The following is a 25,654-nucleotide window of genomic DNA, read 5'->3' as shown; positions in this document are numbered from 1 at the left end:
CCGCCCGCGCCCCCCGGCCCCCCGGGCGAGCTAACCCTAATCCCTCCCCTTGTCTGTGTATTTGTATTTTGCAGCAGTTCCATCCCACTGATATCCCTGGGCAGCTGAACCTGTCAGACCCCTCGGTCAGCACCGTGGTGTGAGGCGGGGGCCACCCGGATCTCCCCCCCACCCCCCCAGCCCCGACCTCCCCCCAACCGGCCCGGTTCCCACTAGGACCTGCCGGGTCAGGACTACGGGCCCCGGGACCCCGGGGGGCCCCAGGACCCCTCACCGGGAAGGCCCAAGGGTGGGGGGGGGGCACCCCCAGACCCCCATCACCATCGGGGTCCCCCCCCTGCTTCTCCCTACCCCCCCCTTCGCCTGTCTGCCCATCCGGCCCCACCGAGGGGGAGAGGGGGGCATCTGCTGCCCCGGGGTGGGGGTCCCTAGAGCTGGGGAGGGGGGACAGGGGGGTGGAGAGGTCCCCGGTGTCCGGGGGCTGGGGGCTGGAGACGAGATGAAAGCCAAAGGGGGACTGGGGGGAAAGGACGCCGCCCTCCCCTCCTCTCTCAGCCCGGCCCGGGGAGAACTGGACTGTTTTCCCAGCGAGTTGGACCCGGAGAGACCAGTGCTGCCTCAGTTTACCCAGCTTTGCCGGGGGAGAGCCAGGCTGCCTCGGTTTACCCACCTGGACCGGGGGAGAGCTGGCCTGCTTCAGCTTGCCCAGTTGGGCCGGGGTGGGGGGGAGCTGGATTGTGTTCTCTGCGTAGCTGGACCCCGGGGTGAGCCAGGCTGCCTCGGTTTACCCACCTGGACCGGGGGAGAGCTGGCCTGCTTCGGTTTGCCCAGCTGGACCGGGGGGGAGAGCCAGGCTGCCTCAGCTTACCCAGCTGGACCGGAGGAGGGCTGGATTGTGTTCTCTGCGCAGCTGGATCCAGGGCGAGCCGGGCTGCCTCAGTTTACCCAGCGGGACCGGGGGAGAGCTGGACTGTGTTCTCCGCACAGCTGGACCCGGGCTGCCTCAGTTTACCCAGCGGGACCGGGGGGAGAGCTGGACTGTGTTCTCCGCACAGCTGGACCCGGGCTGCCTCAGTTTACCCAGCGGGACCGGGGGGAGAGCTGGACTGTGTTCTCCGCACAGCTGGACTCAGGCTGCCTCAGTTTACTCAGCTGGACCCGGGGGAGAGATGGACTGTGTTCTCCGCACAGCTGGACCCCCGGAGTGAGCCAGCCTGCCTCAGTTTACCCAGCGGGACCGGGGAGAGCTGGACTGTCTTCTCCGTACAGCTGGACCCAGGGAGAGCCAGGCTGCCTCAGTTTACCCTGCCCGGAGAGCCTCACTTCCCCTCCTGCCGGGGTGCCGGCTGCGGGGGAAGCTCGGTCAGCAGCCGGGTGGCCGGGCCAGTGAGGAGGGTCCCATCCGGTGGGCTTTGGGGCAGATTTCCTGAGCACCTCCCCGCCAGGCTCTGGGGGGCCCAGGGCTTTACCAGGAGGGGGGAAGACTCAGGGGAGCCCCCCCCCCCCCCCCCCCCCGTCTCCGGGGACCAAGAGAAAGCGGCCCCCCTGCTTCCCAGCAGGCTGGACTACTGTTTGCCACCCGGCCCTCCGAGGGACTGTGCTCCCCCTTCTCTGCTCCCCGAACCCCCGAACCCACCTCCCCAGGGCCAGGCTCTTTTCCTCTCTCTTCCCCTTTCCCCCCTTCTTCCAGGCCAGGCTCGCCTTCTCTTGTCCCCCATCCCGAGGGCTAGGCCTCTCTGCTCCCCCTTTCCCAAAGCCCAGACTTTCCCCTCTCTGCTCCCCTGTCCCAGAGCCAGTTTCCCCATCTCTGCTCCCACTTCCCAGGGCCAAGCTCCCCCTCTCTTCTCCCCTCCACCAAGGCCAGACTCCCCCTCTCTGCTCCTCTTTCCCAAGAGCCAGACTTGCCCTCTCTGCTCCCCTGTAGCAGGGCCCGTCTCCCCCTCTGCTCCCCTCTCCCAAGAGCCAGACTTGCCCTCTCTGCTCCCCTGTAGCAGGGCCTGTCTCCCCGTCTCTGCTCCCCTCTCCCAAGGGCCAGACTCTCCCCTCTCTGCTCCCCTGTAGCAGGGCCAGACTCCCCCTCTCTGCTCCCCTCTCCCAAGGGCCAGACTTGCCCTCTCTGCTCCCCTCTAGCAGGGTCCGTCTCCCTCTCTCTGCTCCCCTCTCCCAAGAGCCAGACTTCCTTTCTCTGCTCCCCTCTAGCAGGGCCTGTCTCCCCCTCTCTGCTCCCCTCTCCCAAGGGCCAGACTTTCCCCTCTCTGCTCCCCTCTAACAGGGCCTGTCTCCCCCTCTCTGCTCCCCTCTCCCAAGAACCAGACTTGCCCTCTCTGCTCCCCGGTAGCAGGGTCTGTCTCCCTCTCTCTGCTCCCCTCTCCCAAGAGCCAGACTTCCCTTCTCTGCTCCCCTGTAGCAGGGCCTGTCTCCCCCTCTCTGCTCCCCTCTCCCAAGGGCCAGACTCTCCCCTCTCTGCTCCCCTCTAGCAGGGACTGTCTCCCCCTCTCTGCTCCCCTCTCCTAAGAGACAGACTTCCCTTCTCTGCTCCCCCTAGCAGGGCCTGACTCCCCCTCTCTGCTCCCTTTTCCCGAGAGCCAGACTTGCCCTCTCTTCTCCCCTGTAGCAGGGCCTGTCTCCCCCTCTCTGCTCCCCTCTCCCAAGGGCCAGACTCTCCCCCCTCTGCTCCCCTCTGGCAGGGCCAGTCTCCCCAGCTGAGCTCCCCCTTCCAAGGGCCAGGGTCCCCCTCCTCCGGCCTAACCATCCCAGGGCCAGACTCTAGTCCAAGAGCTAGACTCTCCCCACTCTAATCCCCTCTTCCAAGGGCTAGGCTCCCCCTCTCTGCTCCCCCTTCTCTTCAGGCTCCCCCTCTCTGGTCCCCCCCCCCCCTCTACCTAACTGCAGGGTTTGTTGTCCCTGGCTCTGATTTAGATGGGCACCCCCACGCCCTCCCACCCCCCCGAGAAAAGGACCTGGACCGGGAGAGATGGGTGGCCAGAGATGGGATGGCCGCTTGTCCCCCTGTGGAAGGGGCCGGGGGCGGGGAACGGGACACAGTCTGCTCCCACGGACACAAGGGGCCCCCCACCCCCTACCCAGTCTCTCCGACCCCCTCCCAAGCCACCACCGAGCCCGGGCATCCCTCCTGTCAATCAGCGCGGCCCAAGGGGGTGGTCGTATTGAATTTTCCGAGCCTAGGGGTGTGACACCACTTTTCAATGTCCCCCTCCCCAAGACAAGAACACTGCAGCAGCTGGTGGTCTCTCAGGCTGGACGGACGCCCATGCTGCCTGAAGTCTGGGAGAGTCCTTGGGGGGGTCTCTTCTTGGGGTGGGGGACCCCAGGAGGGTCAGGGGGAGCAGCCTGGCGGGGGGGGGGGGGGCTCTCCTCGCCCCCCGCTGAGGGTCTGGCATCTCTGCAGCCCACCAGGGGAGGGGGTTGGGGGGGTCATAAAGAACCTTGTTCCAACGGTCAGTCGGCTCCTCTTCTGCTGCTTCGGGGGAAGGGGCTCCCCCCCCCACCAGGCCTCGCCCCCCGAGGGGTCACACGGGGGTCATGGGCGGCGGGGCGGGCCTGGGGGGCTTGGGGGGGGGGCTTGGAGGGCCGGCGGGGGCGGGGGCGGGGGCGGGGGCGGGCCCGGCAGAGGGTCCGCAGGGAGGCCAGGAGCAGGCAGCTGGCCAGGCTGGCCAGGAAGGAGGCGGGCCCCAGCAGGGTGACGACGGCCAGCTCCCACGGGCCCAGCCGGCTCCGGCAGTGACTGAAGGACGCATTGGTCAGCGCCGACACCGGGCTGAAGCTCAGGGGCTCGGGGGTCGCGCAGAGCAGGGACTCCGCTCCTGGAGGGGACAGGAGGGGACGGGGGCAGCTGCCCTGACCGGCCGGGAGCCCCTTCCCCAGTAACGCCCCTCTCCCTTCCAAGGGCCCTCTCCCCCAGGCCCGCAGACGGACACCCAGGCTGGATCCGGGGGAGAGCTCTTTCTCTCTCTCTCTCTTTCTCCCTATTCCCTTTTTCCCTCTTCTTTCCTCCCGCTTCCCCTCTTCTCTCTCTCTCTCTCCCTCCCTCCCAACCTCCTCTCCCTCCTCTCTCTCTCCTTCCTTCCTTCTCTCTTTCTCCCTCTTTCCCTATCCCCCTTCCCTCTCTCCCCTTCTTCTCTCCCTCTCTCCCTCCTCTCTCTCTTCCCCCTCTCTCCCTCTCTCCCTTCCCCTTCTCTCTCCATCCTTCTCTTTCTCCCTCCCTCCTCTATCTCTCCTTCCTTCTCTCTCGTTCTCCCTCTTTCCCTCTCCCTCTCTCCCTTCCCCTTCCTTCTCTTCTTCCTTCTCTCTCTTTCTCCCTCTTCTCTTTCCTTCCTTCTCTCTTTCTCCCTCTCTCCCTCTCCCCCTCTCCCTCCCCCTTTCTTCTTTCTCTCTCTCCCTCCTCTCTCCTTCCTTCTCTCTCTCCCTCTTTCCCTCTCTCCCCCTCCCTTTCTCCTGCTCCCTTTCTTCTCTCTCTCTCCTTCCTTCTCTCTCTTTCTCCCTCTCCCCCTCTCTCCCCTCTCTCTCTCCCTCCATCTCTCTTTCCCTTCCTCCCTCTCTCCCTCCCTCCCACTTTCTCTCCTTTCCTCCCTTTTTCTCTCCCTCCTCTCTCCTTCCCTCCTTCCCTCCTTCTCTCTCTCTCCCTCTCTCCCCCACCTCCTCCTACTCTCAGCTGAGCCCCTGCCTCAGTGACCCCCCCACCCCATCAGTCCCAGAAGTCCTCTCCCCACCCAACAGGCCCCCAGAAGACTGCCCTGCTTAGGGAAGGCCAGCCACCCTCTTGTCCACGAAGCCTCGGGATCTCCCCCGGGACCCCTGGCCGCCCCCCAGCCCTGGACCCTCACCCCGCCTCCGCACCTGGAACTTGGTGGCCGTGGCTTTGGAGCCAGGCGTGGAAGTCCCGGAGTCCGCAATCACAGCTCCAGGGGTTACCGTGCAGCTGCAGCCAACGCAGCTGGGGCAGCCCGGCCAGGCCCGACGGCTCCAGGGCCAGCAGCACGTTGTCCTTCAGGGTCAGGGCCTGCAGCAGGGGCAGCGGGCCCAGCCCCCCGGGGGCCAGCTGGGCCAGCCGGTTCCCGCTCAGGTCGAGGACCCGGAGGGCCTGCAGAGGGAGGAAGGTCCCGGGCTCCAGGGCGCGGAGTTCATTGGAGCTCAGATCCAGGACGCGGAGGGCTGCCAGGCCCCAGAAGGCCAGGCCGTGGACGGACCGGATCCCGTTGGCCTTCAGATCCAGTCGGAGCAGGCCTGGCAGCCAGGAGAAGGCCCCGGCCGACAGGGAGCCCAGCTGGTTGTGCCCGAAGCTCAGGACACGGGTGTCCGGATCCAGGGTGCCAGGCAAGGTGCGCAGGCTTTGCCTGGAACAGTCCACGCGGCCCTGCCCCTCACAGACGCACATACCGGGGCAGGCCAGGACCTGGGCCAGAGATGGGGCTGGGGGCTGGAACCCCGAAGGGGCTGGAGACTGGACCAGAAATGGGATGGGGGGCTGGGCCAGAGATGGGGCTGGGGGCTGGGACCCCGAGGGGGCTGGAGACTGGGCCAGAAATGGGGTGGGGGGCCGGGCCCCGGCCGTGGCTGAAGCCTGGGCCTGAAATGGGGCTGGGGGCATGGGGGGAGAAGGAGCAGGGGTCACCATCAGGGTCAAGGCCAAGAAGGGCAGCCACAGCAGGACAGGGAAAGAAAGGGAGTCAGCCATGAAGCGTGGCTGGGTCACCTGGGGAGAGCCGGGGACCCCCCCGACCCTCACTCACCCAGACAGTGCAGGACCCCGGGATTTGGGGAATTGACGGGGAGGGGGTCTCGACTCCTGGGCAGGGCCTGGTGTCCACCCTGTGGGGCAGCGTCCGTCCATCAGCCGGCAGGCCCGTGCCCCTTGGGTGCCCTGCCCTGGCCAAATATTATCTTTGCGGCTGCAGGGCTGGGGCAGTTCCTGCCCCGGGCCGGGCTCCTGGGGGAGGGAGCGGCCATGGGACGGGGCGGGGCGGGACACTGGACAAATATCATTGTGCTGCCAGCCACGCACCTGCCTGCCGGCTCTATGCCAGCCACCACGTCAGCTCAGCCTCTGGCTCTGGGCCGCCTCTGCCTCCTCAGCCTCCCCGGGCTCCTCGGCCTCCAGCTCTGGGGCTCCTGAGACTCCTCAGCCTCCAGTTTTGGGACTTCTGGGGCATCCCGGCCTCCTCGAACTTCTCGGCCTCCAGCTCCGGGGCTCCTGGGACGACTCAGCCTCCAGCTCTGGGACTCTTGGGGTTCCCCAGGCTCCTCAGTCTCCAACTCCAGGGCTCCTGGAACTCCCCAGCCTCCAGCTCTGGGCCTCCCAGGGCTTCCCAAACTCTGTAACCTCCACCTCCAGGGCTCCTGGGACTCCTCAGTCTCCAGCTCTGGGACTCTTGGGGTTCCCTAGGCTCCTCTACCTCCACCTCCGGGGCTCCTGGGACTCCTCAGCCTCCAGCTCTGGGACTCTTGGGGTTCCCCAGGCTCCTCAGCCTCCAACTCCAGGGCTCCTGGAACTCCCCAGCCTCCAGCTCTGGGCCTCCCGGGGCTTCCCAAACTCCGTAACCTCCACCTCCAGGGCTCCTGGGACTCCTCAGCCTCCAGCTCTGGGACTCTTGGGGTTCCCCAGGCTCCTCCACCTCCAACTCTGGGGCTCCTGGGACTCCTCAGCCTCCAAATCCGGGGCTCCTGGGAAGACTCAGCCTCCAGCTCTGGGACTCTTGGGGTTCCCCAGGCTCCTCAGCCTCCAACTCTGGGGCTCCTGGGACTCCCCAGCCTCCAGCTCCGGGACCCCCGGGGCTTCTCCAACTCCTTAACCTCCAGCTCCGGGCCACCCGGGGCTTCCCAAACTCTTTAACCTCCACCTCCAGGGCTCCTGGGACTCCCAGCCTCAGCCTCCGGCTCCTGGGCTTCCGGGACTCCTGGGACTCCTGGGACTCCTCATTCTCCAGGCCTGGAAGGACAGCAGCAGCAGCAGAACAGGGAAAGAAAGGGAGTCAGCCATGGGGAGGGGCAGGGACACCTGGGGAGAGCCGGGGAACAGTCCAGGCCCCCAGGTTTCTCACTGTCAATCAATCAATCAATCAATCATATTTATTGAGCGTTTACTGTGTGCAGGGCACTTTACTAAGCGCTTGGGAAGTACAAGTTGGCTACAGTTAGAGATGGTCCCTACCCAACAGTGGGCTCACAGTCTAGAAGGGGGAAACAGAGAACAAAACAAAACAAAACAAAACTTATTAACAAAACCCCCGTCCAGCTCTGGGGATCCAGGGACTCCCCAGCCTCCAGCTTAGGGCTCCTCAGCCTCCACTCCGGGATTCCTGGGCCTGCCTAGCCTCCGAGCCCGCTGTTGGGTAGGGACCGTCTCTATATGTTGCCAACTTGTACTTCCCAAGCGCTTAGTCCAGTGCTCTGCCCACAGTAAGCGCTCAATAAATATGATTGAATCCTCATTCATTCGTTCAGTCGGATGTATTGAGCTCTAACTGTGTGCAAGGCCCTGTACTAAGCGCTTGGCAGAGAACAATATAACACCAAACAGACACATTCTGGTCCACAATGAGCTCCAGAAGAATGACCCTCAGACCCACTCCCAGCCCTCCACACCGCTCAAGTAGACACCCTAACTCTTTCCTGTGGTCCACAAGCCTCCGAGAACTACCCCCGCCTCGCCTCCTCATCCCTCCCCCACTCCAAAGAGGAGCACCCCAAGACCTTCTATTCCGGGGACACCCCTGGGAGCCCCCCCCCACCCCCACCCCAGGATCCCAGAAGCCACTGGACCCTCCCCTCCCCCCTAGGACAATCCCAGTCTCCCCAGGAATGCAGTCTGGCTGGGCTGAGGCCGGGTGGGAGGGGAAGGAAGGGGAAGAGGTGCCAACCGAGGCACGTAAAGAAGCGGCAAGGCCGAGTGGCAAGATCACTAGGAAGTCAGAGGACGTGGGCTCTGATCCCGGCTCCGCCACTCGTCTGCTGTGTGACCTTGGGCAAGTCACTTCAGTTGACTCTCCAGTGGCTACCAATCAATCTGCGCATCAAGCAGAAACTCCTCACCCTGGGCTTCAAGGCTGTCCATCACTTTGCCCCCTCCTACCTCACCTCCCTTCTCTCCTTCTCCAGCCCAGCCCGCACCCTCCGCTCCTCTGCTGCTAATCTCCTCACCGTACCTCGTTCTCACCTGTCCCGCCATCGACCCCCGGCCCACGTCTTCCCCCTGGCCTGGAATGCCCTCCCTCTGCCCATCCGCCAAGCTAGCTCTCTTCCTCCCTTCAGGGCCCTACTGAGAGCTCACCTCCTCCAGGAGGCCTTCCCAGACTGAGCCCCTTCCTTCCTCTCCCCCTCGTCCCCCTCTCCATCTCCCCCATCTTACCTCCTTCCCTTCCCCACAGCACCTGTATACATGTATATGTGTTTGTACGTATTTATTACTCTATTTATTTTACTTGTACCTATCTATTCTATTTATTTTATTTTGTTAGTATGTTTGGTTTTGTTCTCTGTCTCCCCCTTTAAGACTGTGAGCCCACGGTTGGGCACGGACTGTCTCTATATGTTGCCAACTTGTACTTCCCAAGCGCTTAGTACAGTGCTCTGCACACAGTAAGTGCTCAATAAATACGATTGATTGATCGATTGCTGTGTGACCTTGGGCAAGTCACTTCAGTTGACTCTAAGCTCGTTGTGGGCAGGGAACGGGTTGTAGTGTCCTCCCCCGGGGGTTTAGAGCCCACTGTTGGGTAGGGACCATCTCTATATGTTGCCAACTTGTACTTCCCAAGTGCTTAGTACAGTGCTCTGCACATAGTAAGCGCTCAGTAAATATGATTGATTGATCGATAAATACGACCCAATGAATCGAATGAACTTCTCTGGGCCTCAGTTCCCTCATCTGGAAAATGGGGATTAAGACTGTGAGCCCCATGGGGGACAGGGACTGTGTCCAACCTGGCTAAATCATATTAAAGAGCCTGGGCTTGGGAGTCGGAGGTCATGGGTTCTAATCCTGGCTCCGCCACTTGAGCAAGTCACTTAAATTCTCTGTGCCTCAGTTCCCTCATCTGTAAAATGGGGATTAGGACTATGAGCCCCATGTGGGACAACCTTCATTCCTTGTATCCCCCTAGTGCTTAGAAGAGTGCTTGGCACATAGTAAGTGCTTAACAAATACCAACATTATTATTATTATTATTATTATTATTATCTACCCCGGCGTTTAGAACAGTGATTGGCACATAATAAACGATTAACAAATACCACAATTATTATTATTGTTATTAACAAATACCATTATATATATAAAGGGTGATCCGGTCACTATGGGAATTCGGGAAAGTCTGGACCAGTTAGAAGGGTCTGAGGGACCTGAGAAGATACCCAATTGCGCAGAATCAATCGTATTTATTGAGCGCTAACTGTGTGCAGAGCACTGTACTAAGCGCTTGAAGCCCCGGGGGGACCCCTCTTGGGGTGCTGGCTGCAGTGGACGACCGAGGAAACAGAGGCAGGAGAGAGAGAGAGGCCAGACCTCCTCCAGGAGGAGACAGTGTGGTCCAATGGATAGCACGCGGGCCTGGGCATCAGAAGACCAGAGTTCTAATTCTTCTAGACTGTGAGTCCGTTGTCGGGTAGGGGCCATCCCGAGCGCTTAGTACAGTGCTCTGCACACAGTAAGCGCTCAATAAATACAATCGAATAATCCCCCCTCACCACTTGCCTGCTGTGTGCCCCCAGGCTATCACTCTATCAATGGTATTTACTGAGCGCTTACTATAATAATGATGGTGTTTCTTAAGCGCTTACTATGTGCCAAGCACTGTTCTAAGCACTGGGGTAGATCCAAGGTGATCAGGTTGTCCCATGTGGGGCTTACAGTCTTAATCCCCATTTTACCGAGGAGGTAACTGAGGCACAGAGAAAGGAAGTGACTTGCCCAAAGTCACACAGCCGACAATTGGTGGAGCCGGGATTTGAACTCATGACCTCTGACTCCAAAGCCTTAGTTCTTTCCACTGAGCTGGGGATTCAATACCTGGTCTCCCTCCTATTTAGGCCGTGAGCCCCGTGTGTGACAGGGAATGTGTCTGACCCGATTACCTTGTATCTACCCCAGCGCTTATAGCAGTGCTCGACACCTAGCAAGTGCTTAATACATTGAATTTTTTAAAAATAGAGATTCTGGCAGGTCCAAACACGTCACTTTAATGGGGCCTATTCATCCCAACATCCGGCCGGTTCTTCCTCTGGCGTCCCATCGCCATCCTCATTCCCGACGTCTCCGGTTGGGCGGGAGACGGGCTCTCTGCCTAGTGACCTTCTCCTGCTTGGTGGTCTCCCACGGGGGTCGGGGGGATCCTCCTGCAAAGGAGAGGAAGGGAGGGAGGGGACGCCGATCTCTCCTCATCAGGGGGCTGGTGGGCTCTAGACTCACTGTGGGCAGGGAATGTGTCTGCTCATTGTATTGCCCTCTCCCAGGCACTTAGTACAGTGCTCTGCACATGGTAAGCGCTCGGTAAATATGATTGAACGAATGAACGGATTCTCCTGCACCCAAGGACTCCACCCATCCGAGACCCCGATCACCACCAAACCAGCTGGGCCCCGTGGTCCGGAGACCCCTCACCGCCGAGCCAAATCCTTCCCCGATCTCTGGACTTTCGGGAGGCGTTCGGCCCAGAGAGCAACCTCTCTCCCCTGCCTCCAGCCCCCCTCGGCGTCGCTGGGCTTCGAGGACTGACTGGAGGGATGGCAGAGAAACCGAGATCGTCCAGCGGTCCCAGGGTTTGCCGCCCCACCGCCCAGCCCCTTCTGGACTCCCCCGCACCTGGTGACGGAGAGGCGGTCCAGCAGAAGGGTCAGCAGAGCGAAGCAGCAGAGGCCGAGCCCGCTGAGGATGACCAGCAGAGCGGCCAGGGACCCTCGGCCGAGGTCCAGGACGCACTCGCACTCCGCGGCTGCGGGGACAGAGGGGTGGACGTCAGGGGTCGGGCGGAGTGGGAAGGGGAGAGGCGAGGACTGTGAGCCCACTGTTGGGTAGGGACTGTCTCTATATGTTGCCAACTTGTACTTCCCAAGCGCTTTGTACAGTGCTCTGCACACGGTAAGCGCTCGATAAATATGATTGATGAGGAGGAGGAGGAGGGCGAGGCGGAGAGGAGGCCCGGACCTGTGAAGACGGGCGCCGTCTGTATGGGGGCTGGACAGATGGGCTCCGGTGGGCACGTGCTCAGCGGGGTGGAGAGGGATGCAGCCGCAGATGGAAACAGGAGGACCGAGGAGAGCAGCAGGGCGCCGAGGAAACCGGTTCGGCCCCTGAAGGCCTCCCCTGAAGCCATGGTCTGCCCTTACGCTGGCCCAGAATGGCGCACTGGCCACTTTAGAACCAGGTGAGCTCACAAACCACAGGCCTGAAGCGGGGTTCTATGATGAGAGGGAGGGATAATAATAACAATAATAATGGTATTTATTAAGCGCTTACTATGTGCAAAGCACTGTTCTAAGCGCTAGGGATCTGACCTAAACATAGACTAGTCCATTCGATCGTATTTACTGAGCGCTTACTGTGTGCAGAGCCCTGTACTAAGCGCTAGAATAGTAATACTAAGCTCTGCCAATTGTCAGCTGTGTGACTTTGGGCAAGTCACTTAACTTCCCTGTGACCACTGTGAGCCCACTGTTGGGTAGGGATTGTCTCTATGTGTTGCCAATTTGTACTTCCCAAGCGCTTAGTACAGTGCTCTGCACATAGTAAGCGCTCAATAAATACGATTGATGATGATGATGATGCCTCAGTTACCTTATCTGTAGAATGGGGATTAAGACTGTGAGCCCCTCGTGGGGCAATCTGATCACCTTGTAACCTCCTCAGCACTTAGAACAGTGCTTGGCACATAGTAAGCGCTTAATAAATGCCATTATTATTATTATTATATTAAGCTCTAGAATAGTAATAATTGCACAGTCTTCTAGACTGTGAGCCCGCTGTTGGGTAGGGACTGTCTCTATGTGTTGCCGACTTGTACTTCCCAAGCGCTTAGTCCAGTGATCTGCACACAGTAAGCGCTCAGTAAATATGATTGATTAATTGCTTAGCAGCTGTGTGACTTTAGGCAAGTCACTTCAATCAATCAATCAATCGTATTTATTGAGTGCTTACTGTGTGCAGAGCACTGGACTTAGGCGCTTGGGAAGTCCAAGTCGGCAACATCTAGAGACGGTCCCTGCCCAATAGTGGGCTCACAGTCTAGCAGGGGGAGACAAACAAGACAAAACACATTAACAAAATAAAATAAATAGAATAAATATGTACAAATAAAATAAATAGAGCAATAAATACGTACAAACATATATACATATATACAGATGCTGTGGGGAGGGGAAGGAGGTAAGGGTGGGGGGACTCCAAAGCCCGGGCTCTTTCCACTGAGCCACGCTGCTTCTCTAATTCAATTGTATTTATTAAGCGCTTACCATGTGCAGAGCACTGTACTAAGTGCCTGGGAGAGGACAATAAAACAATAATAGGACACATTCCCTATCCATGACGAGCTTACAGTCTAGAGGTGGGGAGACAGACATGAATAGAAATAAATAAATGACAGTGATGGACACAAGCGGTGTGGGGCTGTCGACTTGTACTTCCCAGGTGCTTAGTACAGTGCTATGCACACAGTAAGCGCTCAATAAATACGATTGATTGATTGATTGATTGATTGAGGGGGGGATGAAGAAAGGGAGAGAGCCAGGGTGATGCAGAAGGGAGTGGGAGAAGAGCGCTTAGAACAGTGCTTTGCACATAGTAAACGCTTAATAAATGCCATTATTATTATTATTATTATTATTATTATTATTATTAAGAGAAAAGGAGGGCACAGTCAGGGAAGGCCTCTTGGAGGAGATGGGCCATCAGTAAGGCTTTGAAGGGAGGGAGAGGAATTGTCTGTGGGATTTGAGGAGGGAGGGAATTCCGGGCCAGAGGCAGGACGTGGGCCAGGGGTCGGCGGTGAGACGGGCGAGATGGAGGCCCAGTGAGAAGGCTGTCATTTGAGGAGCAAAGTGTGTGGGCTGGGTTGGAGTAAGAGAGAATAATAATAATAATAATAATAACAATAATAATAATAATAATGGCATTTGTTAAGCGCTTATTATGTGCAAAGCACTGTTCTGAGCGCTGGGGAGGTTACAAGATGAGGTACATATTTATTACTCTATTTATTGCTCTATTTATTACTCTATTTATTTATTTATTTATTTTACTTGTACATATCTATTCTATTTATTTTATTTTGTTAGTATAGTTTTGTTCTATGTCTTCCCCTTTTAGACTGTGAGCCCACTGTTGGGTAGGGACCGTCTCTATATGTTGCCAACTTGTACTTTCCTAGCGCTTAGTACAGTGCTCTGCACACAGTAAGCGCTCAATAAATACGATTGAATGAATGAATGAACACCGGGGTGGCTCCCAAGGAGATCGGGTTGGACGCAGGCCTTGTCCCGCAGCGGGCTCTTACCATGTGTATTACTCTATCTATCTATCTATCTATCTATCTATCTATCTATCTATCTATCTATCTGTCTATCTATCTATTTATTTATCTTATATTACTCTTTATTTACTTATTTTATTTGTACATGTTTATTCTATTTCTTTTATTTTGTTAATATGTTTTGTTTTGTTGTCTGTCTCCCCCTTCTAGACTGTGAACCCACTGTTGGGTAGGGACCGTCTCTATATGTTGCCGATTTGTACTTCCCAAGCGCTTAGTCCAGTGCTCTGCACACAGTAAGCGCTCAATAAATACGATTGAATGAATGAATGAATGAGGTGAGGTAGGAGGGGGAAAGATGGTAGAGAGCTTTAAAGCCAAGGGTGAGGAGTTTTTGTTGGATACAGAAGTGGATGGGCCACCACTGGGGATTTTTGAGGAGCGGGGAGACCCGTCCTGATCATTTCTGTAGGAAAACGATCCGGGCCGCGGAGTGAAGTACGGACCGCAGCCGTCTCCCATCTCCACGCCCCCAGCCCCCAGATACTTACGTCTATATCTGTCATTTTTCTATTTCTATTACTGTGTGTCTCCCCCTCTAGACTATCAGCTCACTGTGGGCAGGGAATGCATCTGTTAATTGTTCTATTTTCCTCTCCCAAGCGCTCAGTACAGTGCTCAGCACATAGCAACCGCTGAATAAATACGATTGAATGAATGAATGCCTACCCCTAATGCTCCCCACCAACCTCGATGGAGTTTCCTGAGCGCTTACTGAACGCCCAGCCCTGCGATGAGCGCTGGGGCGAGGCGACCGGGAGCAGGACACCGGCTGTGCCCCCTCCGGACCGACCCACAGGATTTGCAAATCGTGGGAGCTGAAGAACGCGGCCTACGGAGGGAGGGGAAACCGATGTATCAGGAGGAAAGGAGCTGAATAAATAACAGAACATGCAAAGGGATATACAAATAAAAGAAGGCAGAGAGGTTTCCAAGCGCTGAAGGTATAATAATAATAATAGCAATGGTATTTGTTAAGCACTTAGTATATGCCAAGCACTGTTCTAAGTGCTGGGGAGGTTACAAGGTGAACAGGTTGGCCCACGTGGGGCTCACGGCCTTCATCCCCATTTTACAGATGAGGAAACTGAGGCCCAGAGAAGTGAAGTGACTTGCCCAGAGGGAATGTGAAGTGCTATGGGTGGGGTGAGGTGGAGGGGAAGATGGAGAATTAGTCAATCAGTTGGTCAGTTGAATTTTTTGTGTGCTTACTTGCCTAAAGTCACACAGCTGTTCCCGAAAAAGTGGCCCATCCCTGATTCTCACACAGTAAATGCTCAAAAAATGCAACTGACCGACTGACTAATTCTCCATCTCCCACTTTACATTCCCTTTGGGCAAGTCACTTCACTTCTCTGGGCCTCAGTGACCTCATCTGGAAAATGGGAATGCACATAGTAAGTGCTTAATAAAGTGCCATTATTATTATTATTTACAAATACCATTATTATTATTATTATTTTCTGTTGCCGAGCCAGTGTGACTGTTAGTTCTTTAAATAAGTCAATGGTCGGTTACCTGTCATAAGCAGAAATGCTTGTGTATTTGGGGAGGGGGCAGTTTATGAGAATTTATGAGACAAGCGGAGGAGCAGAGATTATTCACTCATTCAATCGTATTTATTGAGCGTTTACTGGGTGCAGAGCACTGTACTAAGCGCTCGGAAAGTACAATTCAGCAACAAATAGAGACAATCCCTGCCCAAACCGGGCTCAAAGAGCCCAGATCCTCTGATTTCCCCCTTCTAGACTGTGAGCTCATTGTTGGGTAGGGACCGTCTCTATAAGTTGCCAACTTGTACTTCCCAAGTGCTTAGTACAGTGCTCTGCACACAATAAATACAATTGAATGAATGAATGAATTCCCCAGAGGACTTGTGCATATTTGTACATATTTATTATTCTATTTATTTTATTAAGGTGTCTATGACTATAATTCTATTTATCTATTTTGATGCTGTTGATGCCTGTCTCCCCCTTCTAGACTGCGAGCCCCTTGTTGGGGAGGGATTGTGGAGGGATTGTCTCTAACTGTGGCCGGACCTGGGGCAAGTCACTTCACTTCAAAGCAGGGACTTTGGAGTCAGAGGTCATGGGTTCAAATCCCGGCTCCACCAACTGAAAGCTGTGTGACTTTGGGCAAGACACTTCACTTCTCTGGGCCTCAGTTACCTCATCTGGAAAGTGGGGATTAAAACTGTGAGCCCCCCGTGGGACAACCTTGTAACCTCCCCAGCGCTTAGAACAGTGCTTTGCACATAGTAAGCGCTTAACAAATACCACCATTATTGTTATTATCTGTTGCCGGACTTGGGGCAAGTCACTTCACTTCTCTGTGCCTCAGTTCCCTCCTCTGTAAAATGGTCATGAAGACTGTGAGCCACACGGGGAACAACCTGATTACCTTGTATCAGCCCCAGCGCTTAGAACAGTGCTTGGCACATAGTAAGTACTTAATGAATACCATCATTATTATTAGTAGTAGTACAGTGCTCTGCACACAGTAAGCGCTCAATAAATACGATTGAATGAAGAACGAATGAATGAATGAATTTCCAGGCCCATGTTTTATCCACCAGGCTATGCTGCTCACTTGGTAACTCACCTCACTTGTCTGGGCCTCAGTTTCCTCGTCTGTAAAATGGAGACGGACTGCGAGCCCCGTGGGAGATAGCAGCTGTCTCCAGCCTGACTAGTTCCTATCTACCCCAGCGCTTGGCACAGTGCTTGACACATAGTAAGCGCCTAACAAATACCATTTGAAAAAGCAATCCACACTGGAACTGTGCAAACACAGAGAGCCAGGGGAGCAGAGTCGGCCAAAATAATGACAATAGTGATGTTTGTTGAGCGCTTCCTGGGTGTCAATCACGGTCTGTACAAGATAATCAGGTTGGATCAGACAGTAACGCTTAATAATTGCCATAAAAAATCAAAACAAAACCAAAACAAACAGTCCCCGGTGGTTGTTAGCCAAGCCAACAATGGGAGAGTCTGTTGGGGAACCCGGAGGTTTTTTTGGTGGGATTTTTTTGTATTTATTAATAATAACAATAATAATAACGGCTCTTGTTAAGCACTTACTATGTGTCAAGTACTGTTCTGAGTGCTGGGGGGGGGATACAAGGAAATCAGGTTGTCTTACGTGGGGCTCACAGTCTTTTCATAAGCGCTTACTATGTGCCAAGTACTGTTCTGAGCGCTGGGGGGGGATACAAGGAAATCAGGTTGTCCTACGTGGGGCTCGCAGTCTTTTCATTCAATAGTATTTATTGAGCGCTTACTGTGTGCAGAGCACTGTACTAAGTCTTCATCCCCATTTTACAGATGAGGTCACTGAAGCCCAGGGAAGTTTAGTGACTTGCCCAAAGTCACACAGCTGACTGTGAGAAGCAGCGGGGCTCAGTGGAAAGAGCCCGGGCTTTGGAGTCAGAGGTCATGGGTTCAAATCCTGGCACTGCCACCTGTCAGCTGTGTGACTTTGGGCAAGTCACTTAACTTCTCTGTGCCTCAGTTCCCTCATCTGTAAAATGGGGATTAAGACTGTGAGCCCCACGTGGGACAACCTGATCACCTTGTAACCTCTCCAGTGCTTAGAACAGTACTTTGCACATAGTAAGCACTTACTAAATGTCATCACTATTATTATTATCATTATTAAAGAGAAAAGTGGCAGTCGGGATTAGAACCCACCACTGCTGACTCCCAAGCCTGGACTCTTTCTACTGAGCCACACTGCTTCTCTATGCATTTGTTATGTGTCAGGCACCGTACTAAGTGCTGGGGTAGGTATAAGTTAATCAGGTTTTATTTTGTTAATATGTTTTGTTTTGTTGTCTGTCTCCCCCTCCTAGACTGTGAGCCCGCTGTTGGGTAGGGACTGTCTCTAGATGTTGCCAACTTGGACTTCCCAAGCGCTTAGTCCAGTGCTCTGCACACAGTAAGCGCTCAATAAATACGATTGAATGAATGAATGAATGACCCACGTGGGGCTCACAGTCTTCATCCCCATTTTCCAGCTGAGGGAACTGAGGCCCAGAGAAATGACTTGCCCACGGTCACATAGCAAACAAGTGGTGGAGCTGGGATTAGAATTTAGGTGCTTCTGACTCCCAAGCCCATAGTTTAGCCTCTGTTAAGCACTGACTATAAATTTATTACTCTATTTATTTATTTATTTATTTAACTTCTACATATTTATTCTATTTATTTTATTTTGTTAATATGTTTTGTTTTGTTGTCTGTCTCCCCCTTCTAGACTGTGAGCCTGCTGTTGGATAGGGACCGTCTCTAGATGTTACCAACTTTTGTACTTCCCAAGTGCTTAGTACAGTGCTCTGCACACAGTAAGAGCTCAATAAATACGATTGAATGAATTGAATGACTGAATGAACTATAAGTGAGGCACTGTACTAAGCACTGGGGTGGATAGAGAAGCAGCGTGGCTCAGTGGAAAGAGCCCGGGCTTTGGAGTCAGAGGTCATGGGTTCGAATACTGCCTCCACCACATATCTGCTGTGGGACCTTGGGCAAGTGACTTTACTTCTCTGAGCCTCAGTGACCTCATCTGTAAAATAGGGATTAATGATAGCATTTATTAAGTGCTTACTATGTGCAAAGCACTGTTCTAAGCACTGGTGGGGGGGATACAAGGTGATCAGGTTGTCCCACCGGGGGCTCACAGTCTTAATCCCCATTTTACAGATGAGGTCACTGAGGCCCAGAGAAGTTAAGTAACTGTGAGCCCCCCCGTGGGACAACTTGATCACCTTGTATCCCCCCCACCAGCGCTTAGAACAGTGCTCTGCACATAGTAAGCGCTTAACAAATGCTATTATTATTATTATTACTACAAGCAAAACTGCCTCACACAGGGCTTGCAGTCTTAATCCCCATTTCACAGCTGAGGTCGAGAGGAAGGGAAGTGACTCACCCAAGGTCACACGCCAGACAAGTGGAGGAGCAGAAATGGGAACCCAGGTCCTTCTGACACCCAGGCCTGGGCTCTAATAATAATAATAATAATAATAATAATAATAATAATAATAATAATAATGGCATTGATTAAGCACTTACTGTGTGCAAAGCACTTATTTAGGTGCTTCTGACTACCAGGCCCGGGCTCTAATAATAATAATAATAATAATAATAATAATAATGGCATTTATGAAGCACTTACTATGTGCAAAGCGCTTATTTAGGTGCTTCTGACTCCCAGGCCCGGGCTCTAATAATAATAATAATAATAATAATAATAATAATAATAATAATGGCATTTGTTAAGCACTTACTATGTGCAAAGCGCTTATTTAGGTGTTTCTGACTCCCAGGCCTGGGCCCCAATAATAATAATACTGGCATTTATTAAGCACTTACTATGTGCAAAGCACTTATTTAGGTGCTTCTGACTACCAGGCCCGGGCTGTAATAATAATAATAAGAATAATAATAATGGCATTTATTAAGTACTTACTATGTGCAAAGCTCTTATTTAGGTGCTTCTGACTCCCAGGCCCAGGCTCTAATAATAATAATAATAGTAATGGCATTTATTAAGCACTTACTATGTGCAAAGCTCTTATTTAGGTGCTTCTGACTCCCAGGCCCAGGCTCTAATAATAATAATAATAATAATAATGGCATTTATTAAGCACTTACTATGTGCAAAGCTCTTATTTAGGTGCTTCTGACTCCCAGGCCCGGGCTCTAATAATAATAATAATAATAATAATGGCATTTAGTAAGCACTTACTATCTACAAAGTGCTAATTTAGGTGCTTCTGACTCCCAGGCCCAGGCTCTACTACTAATAATAATAACAATAATAATAATGGCAATTAGTAAGCACTTACTATGCGCAAAGCGCTTATTTAGGTGCTTCTGACTCCCAGGCCTGGGGTCCAATAATAATAACAATAATAACAATGGCATTTATTAAGCGCTTACTATGTGCAAAGCTCTTATTTAGGTGCTTCTGACTCCCAGGCCCGGGCTCTAAAAATAATAATAATAATGGCATTTATTAAGTACTTACTATGTACAAAGTGCTTATTTAGGTGCTTCTGACTCCCAGGCCCGGGCTCTAATAATAATAATAATAATAATAACAATGGCATTTATTAAGCACTTACTATGTGCAAAGCGCTTATTTAGGTGCTTCTGACTCCCAGGCCCGGGCTCTAATAATAATAATAATAATAATCATAATGGCATTTGTTAAGCACTTACTATGTGCAAAGCGCTTATTTAGGTGTTTCTGACTCCCAGACCTGGGCTGTAATAATAATAATAATAATAATGGCATTTATTAAGCACTTACTATGTGCAAAGCACTTATTTAGGTGCTTCTGACTCCCAGGCCCGGGCTCTAATAATAATAATAAGAATAATAATAATGGCATTTATTAAGTACTTACTATGTGCAAAGCTCTTATTTAGGTGCTTCTGACTCCCAGGCCCGGGCTCTAATAATAATAACAATAATAATAATGGCATTTATTAAGCACTTACTATGTGTAAAGCTCTTATTTAGGTGCTTCTGACTCCCAGGCCCGGGCTCTAATAATAATAATAATAATAATGGCATTTATTAAGGACTTACTATGTGCAAAGCTCTTATTTAGGTGCTTCTGACTCCCAGGCCCGGGATCTAATAATAATAATAATAATGGCATTTAGTAAGCACTTACTATGTGCAAAGCGCTTATTTAGGTGCTTCTGACTCCCAGGCCTGGGATCCAATAATAATAACAATAATAACAATGGCATTTATTAAGCACTTACTATGTGCGAAGCTCTTATTTAGGTGCTTCTGACTCCCAGGCCTGGGCTCTAAAAATAATAATAATAATGGCATTTATTAAGTACTTACTATGTACAAAGTGCTTATTTAGATGCTTCTGACTCCCAGGTCCGGGCTCTAATAATAATAATAATAATAATAATAATGATAGCATTTTTTAAGCACTTACCATGTGTAAAGTGCTTATTTAGGTGCTTCTGACTCCCAGGCCCAGGCTCTAATAATAATAATAATAATAATGGCATTTATTAGGCACTTACTATGTGCAAAGCACTTATTTAGGTGCTTCTGACTCCCAGGCCCGGGATCTAATAATAATAACAATAATAATAATGGCATTTATTAAGCACTTACTATGTGCAAAGCGCTTATTTAGGTGCTTCTGACTCCCAGGCCCAGGCTCTAATAATAATAATAATAATAATGGCATTTATTATGTACTTACTATGTACAAAGTCCTTATTTAGGTGCTTCTGACTCCTAGGCCCGGGTTCGAATAATAATAATAATAACGATAATAATGGCATTTATTAAGCACTTACTTACGTGCAAAGCACTTAGGTGATTCTGACTCCCAAGCCCGGGCTCTAATAATAATAATAATAATAATAATGGCATTTATTAAGCACTTACTATGTGCAAAGCGCTTATTTAGGTGCTTCTGACTCCCAGGCCCAGGCTCTAATAATAATAATAATAACGGCATTTGTTAAGTACTTACTATGTACAAAGCGCTTATTTAGGTACTTCTAACTCCCAGGCCTGGGCTAGAATAATAATAATAATAATAATAATAATAATAATAATAATAATGGAATTTAGTAAGCACTTACTATCTTCTAGATTGTGAGCCCGCTGTTGGGTAGGGACTGTCTCTATATGTCCCAAACTTGTACTTCCCAAGCCCTTAGTACAGTGCTTTGCACACAGTAAGCGCTCAATAAATATGAATGAATGAATGTGCAAAGCGCTTATTTAAGTGCTTCTGACTCCCAGGCCCGGGCTCTAATAATAATAATAATAATGGCATTTATTAAGCACTTACTATGTGCAAAGCACTTATTTAGGTGATTCTGACTCCCAGGCCCGGGCTCTAATAATAATAATAATAATAATGGCATTTATTAAGCACTTACTATGTGCAAAGAGCTTATTTAAGTGCTTCTGACTCCCAAGCCCGGGCTCTAATAATAATAATAATAATGGCATTTATTAAGCATTTACTATGTGCAAAGCGCTTATTTAGGTGCTTCTGACTCCCAGGCCCGGGCTATACTACTACTACTAATAATAATAACAATAATAATAATGGCATTTATTAAGTACTTACTGTGTGCAAAGCGCTTAGTTAGGTGCTTCTGACTCCCAAGCCCGGGCTCTAATAATAACGATTATAATGGCAATTATTAAGCACTTACTATGTGTAAAGCACTTATTTAGGTGCTTCTGACTCCCAGGCCCGGGCTCTAATAATAAAAATAATAATAATGATGGCATTTATTAAGCACTTATTATGTGCAAAGCGCTTATTTAGGTGCTTCTGACTCCCAGGCCCGGGCTGTAATAATAATAACAATAATAATAATGGCATTTATTAAGCACTTACTATGTGCAAAGCTCTTATTGAGGTGCTTCTGACTCCCAGGCCCGGGCTCTAATAATAATAACAATAACAATAATGGCATTTATTAAGCATTTACTATGTGCAAAGTGCTTATTTAGGTGCTTCTGACTACCAGGCCCGGGCTCTAAAAATAATAATAATAATGGCATTCATTAAGTACTTACTATGTACAAAGTGCTTATTTAGGTGCTTCTGACTCCCAGGCCCGGGCTCTAATAATAATAATAATAATAATAATGATGGCATTTATTAAGCACTTACTATGTGCAAAGCTCTTATTTAGGTGCTTCTGACTCCCAGGCCCGGGCTCTAATAATAATAACAATAATGGCATTTATTAAGTACTTACTATGTACAAAGTGCTTATTTAGGTGCTTCTGACTCCCAGGTCCGGGCTCTAATAATAATAATAATAATAATAATAATAATAATAATGGCATTTAGTAAGCACTTACTATGTGCAAAGCGCTTATTTAAGTGCTTCTGACTCCCAGGCCCGGGCTCTAATAATAATAATAATGATAATAATAATGGCATTTAGTAAGCACTTACTATCTTCTAGACTGTGAGCCCACTGTTGGGTAGGGACTGTCTCTATATATTCCAAACTTGTACTGCTCAAGCGCTTAGTACAGTGCTTTGCACACAGTAAGTGCTCAATAAATATGATTGAATGAATGTGCAAAGCGCTTATTTAAGTGCTTCTGACTCCCAGGCCCGGACTCTAACAATAATGATAATAATCATCATCATAATAATAATAATGGCATTTATTAAGCACTTACTATGTGCAAAGCGCTTATTTAGATGCTTCTGACTCCCAGGCCCGGGCTCTAATAATAATAATAATAATAATAATAATAATAATAATGGCATTTATTAAGCACTTACTATGTGCAAAGCTCTTATTTAGGTGCTTCTGACTCCCAGGCCCGGGCTCTAATAATAATAATAATAATGGCTTTTTTTAAGCACTTACTATGTGCAAAGCTCTTATTTAGGTGCTTCTGACTCCCAGGCCCGGGATCTAATAATAATAACAATAATAATAATGGCATTTATTAAGCACTTACTATGTGCAAAGTGCTTATTTAGGTGTGCCTGACTCCCAGTCCCGGGCTCTACTACTACTACTACTACTAATAATAATAATGGCATTTATTAAGCACTTACTATGTGCAAAGTGCTTATTTAAGTGCTTCTGACTCCCAAGCCTGGGCTCTAATAATAATAATAATAATAATAATGATAATGGAATTTATTAAGCACTTACTATGTGCAAAGCGCTTATTTAGGTGCTTCTGACTCCCAGGCCCGGGCTCTAATAATAATAACAATAATAATAATGGCATTTATTAAGCACTTACTATGTGCAAAGCTCTTATTTAGGTGCTTCTGACTCCCAGGCCCGGGCTCTAATAATAATAATGATAATGGCATTTATTAAGCACTTACTATGTGCAAAGCTCTTATTTAGGTGCTTCTGACTCCCAGGCCCCAGGTTCGAATAATAATAATAATAATGGCATTTATTAAGCACTTACTATGTGCAAAGCGCTTATTTAGGTGCTTCTGACTCCCAGGCCCGGGATCTAATAATAATAATAATAATGGCATTTATTAAGTACTTACTATGTACAAAGTGCTTATTTAGGTGCTTCTGACTCCCAGGCCCGGGCTCTAAGAATAATAATAATAATAATGGCATTTATTAAGCACTTACTATATGCAAAGCGCTTATTTAGGTGCCTCTGACTCCCAGGCCCGGGCTCTAATAATAATAATAAGAATAATGGCATTTAGTAAGCACTTACTATCTTCTAGACTGTGAGGCCGCTGTTGGGTAGGGACTGTCTCTATATGTTCCAAACTTGTACTTCCCAAGCGCTTAGTACAGTGCTTTGCACACAGTAAGCGCTCAATAAATACGATTGAATGAATGTGCAAAGCGCTTATTTAAGTGCTTCTGACTCCCAGGCCTGAGCTCTAACAATAATAATAATAATAATGGCATTTAGTAAGCACTTACTATGTGCAAAGCGCTTATTTAGATGCTTCTGACTCCCAGGCCCGGGCTCGAATAATAATAATAATAATAATGGCATTTATTAAGCACTTACTATGTGCAAAGCTCTTATTTAGGTGCTTCTGACTCCCAGGCCCGGGCTCTAATAATAATAACAATAATAATAATGGCATTTATTAAGCTCTTACCAAGTGCAAAGCTCTTACTTAAGTGCTTCTGACTCCCAGGCCCGGGCTCTAATAATAATAATAATAACAATAATGGCATTTATTAAGCACTTACTATGTGCAAAGCGCTTATTTAGGTACTTCTGACTCCCAGGCCTGGGCTCTAAAAATAATAATAATAATAATGGCATTCATTAAGTACTTACTATGTACAAAGTGCTTATTTAGGTGCTTCTGACTCCCGGGCCCGGGCTCTAATTATAATAATAATAATAATAATAATAATGGCATTTATTAAGCACGTACTATGTGTAAAGCGCTTATTTAGGTGCTTCTGGCTCCCAGGCCCGGGCTCTAATAATAAGAATAATAATGGCATTTATTAAGCACTTACTATGTGCAAAGTGCTTATTTAGGTGCTTCTGATTCCCAGGCCTGGGCTCTAATAATAATGGCATTAATTAAGCACTTACTATGTGCACAGCGCTTATTTAGGGGCTTCTGATTCCCAGGCCCGGGCTCTAATAATAATAACAATAATAATAATGGCATTTATTAGGCACTTACTATGTGCAAAGCGCTTATTTAGGTGCTTCTGACTCCCAGGCCCGGGCTCTAATAATAATAACAATAATAATAATGGCATTTATTAGGCTCTTACTATATGGCAAGCACTGTTCTAAGCGCTGGGGAGGTTACAAGATGATCAGGTAGTCCCTCGTGGGGCTCACGGACTCAGTCCCCATTTTCCAGATGAGGGAACTGAGGCCCAGAGAAGTGAAGTGGCTTGCCCACAGTCACCCAGCTGACAAGCGGCGGGGTCGGGATTTGAACCCATGACCTCAGACTCCAAAGCCCGGGCTCTTTCCTACTGAGCCACGCTGCTCCTCTTTTACACATATGCCCAATGTCACCCAGGATGGAGGCGTCCAGGAAGCTTCCTAGGTGAGGACGACGCCCCCGAAACAGACATTAAGGGGTCCCTAGGGGTTGCCACCTGGAGGTGGGCCGAAACAGTCTTTAAGACTGTGAGCCCACTGTTGGGTAGGGACCGTCTCTATATGTTGCCAACTTGGACTTCCCAAGCGCTTAGTACAGTGCTGTGCACACAGTAAGCGCTCAATAAATACGATTGAATGAATGAAATGGGCAGGGCCATCGTAAGCCAGGAGGAAGATGCCACCTTTGACCGAGGTGGCAAACTTTAGACAGTAAGCTTGTCGTGGCCAGGTAATGTGCCCATTGCTGTCCTCTCCCAAGCGCTTAGTACAGTGCTCTGCACACTGTAATAAATACGATTGAATAATTGTGGTATTTAAGCACTTACTATGTTCCAGGCGCTGTACTAAGCACCAGGGTGGAGACAAGACAACCGGGTTGGACACAGTCCCGCGTGGAGCTCAGCCGTAACCCCCGTTTTACAGTTGAGGTAACACACACAGGGAAGTGAAGTAACTTACCCAAAGCCACACAGCAGGCTGGGATTAGAACCCAGATC

General features: G+C 50.5%; 2 protein-coding genes across 6 annotated transcripts in view; one reads left to right on the top strand and one right to left on the bottom strand.

The window, feature by feature from the left end:
* GRIN1 (glutamate ionotropic receptor NMDA type subunit 1) overlaps nt 1-409 on the top strand; it is a 69,745-nt gene extending 69,336 nt beyond the window's left edge. For 4 of the 5 annotated variants that reach the window (XM_038767832.1, XM_038767839.1, XM_038767834.1 and 1 more), the window contains one exon: nt 75-409. In XM_038767832.1, the coding sequence (XP_038623760.1) occupies nt 75-143 (69 nt within the window). In that variant the 3' untranslated portion in view covers nt 144-409. The remainder of the gene's footprint in view (nt 1-74) is intronic. The other variant, XR_005456423.1, reaches the window with a different exon arrangement.
* LRRC26 (leucine rich repeat containing 26) lies at nt 228-5,395 on the bottom strand. Its single transcript, XM_038767729.1, has 5 exons — nt 4,858-5,395; nt 3,625-3,824; nt 1,324-1,463; nt 671-752; nt 228-233 (listed from the first exon to the last, which is right to left on the bottom strand). The coding sequence occupies exons 1-5, from the start codon at nt 5,393-5,395 to the stop codon at nt 228-230; spliced, it is 966 nt and encodes a 321-aa protein (XP_038623657.1).
* Between the last annotated feature and the right edge of the window lie 20,259 nt (nt 5,396-25,654).

The sequence above is a fragment of the Tachyglossus aculeatus genome, chromosome 27, assembly GCF_015852505.1.
Source record: "Tachyglossus aculeatus isolate mTacAcu1 chromosome 27, mTacAcu1.pri, whole genome shotgun sequence".
Taxonomy (NCBI): domain Eukaryota; kingdom Metazoa; phylum Chordata; class Mammalia; order Monotremata; family Tachyglossidae; genus Tachyglossus; species Tachyglossus aculeatus.
Note: the sequence above shows the minus strand (reverse complement) of the source record. Positions and strands in the feature narration are given on the sequence as shown.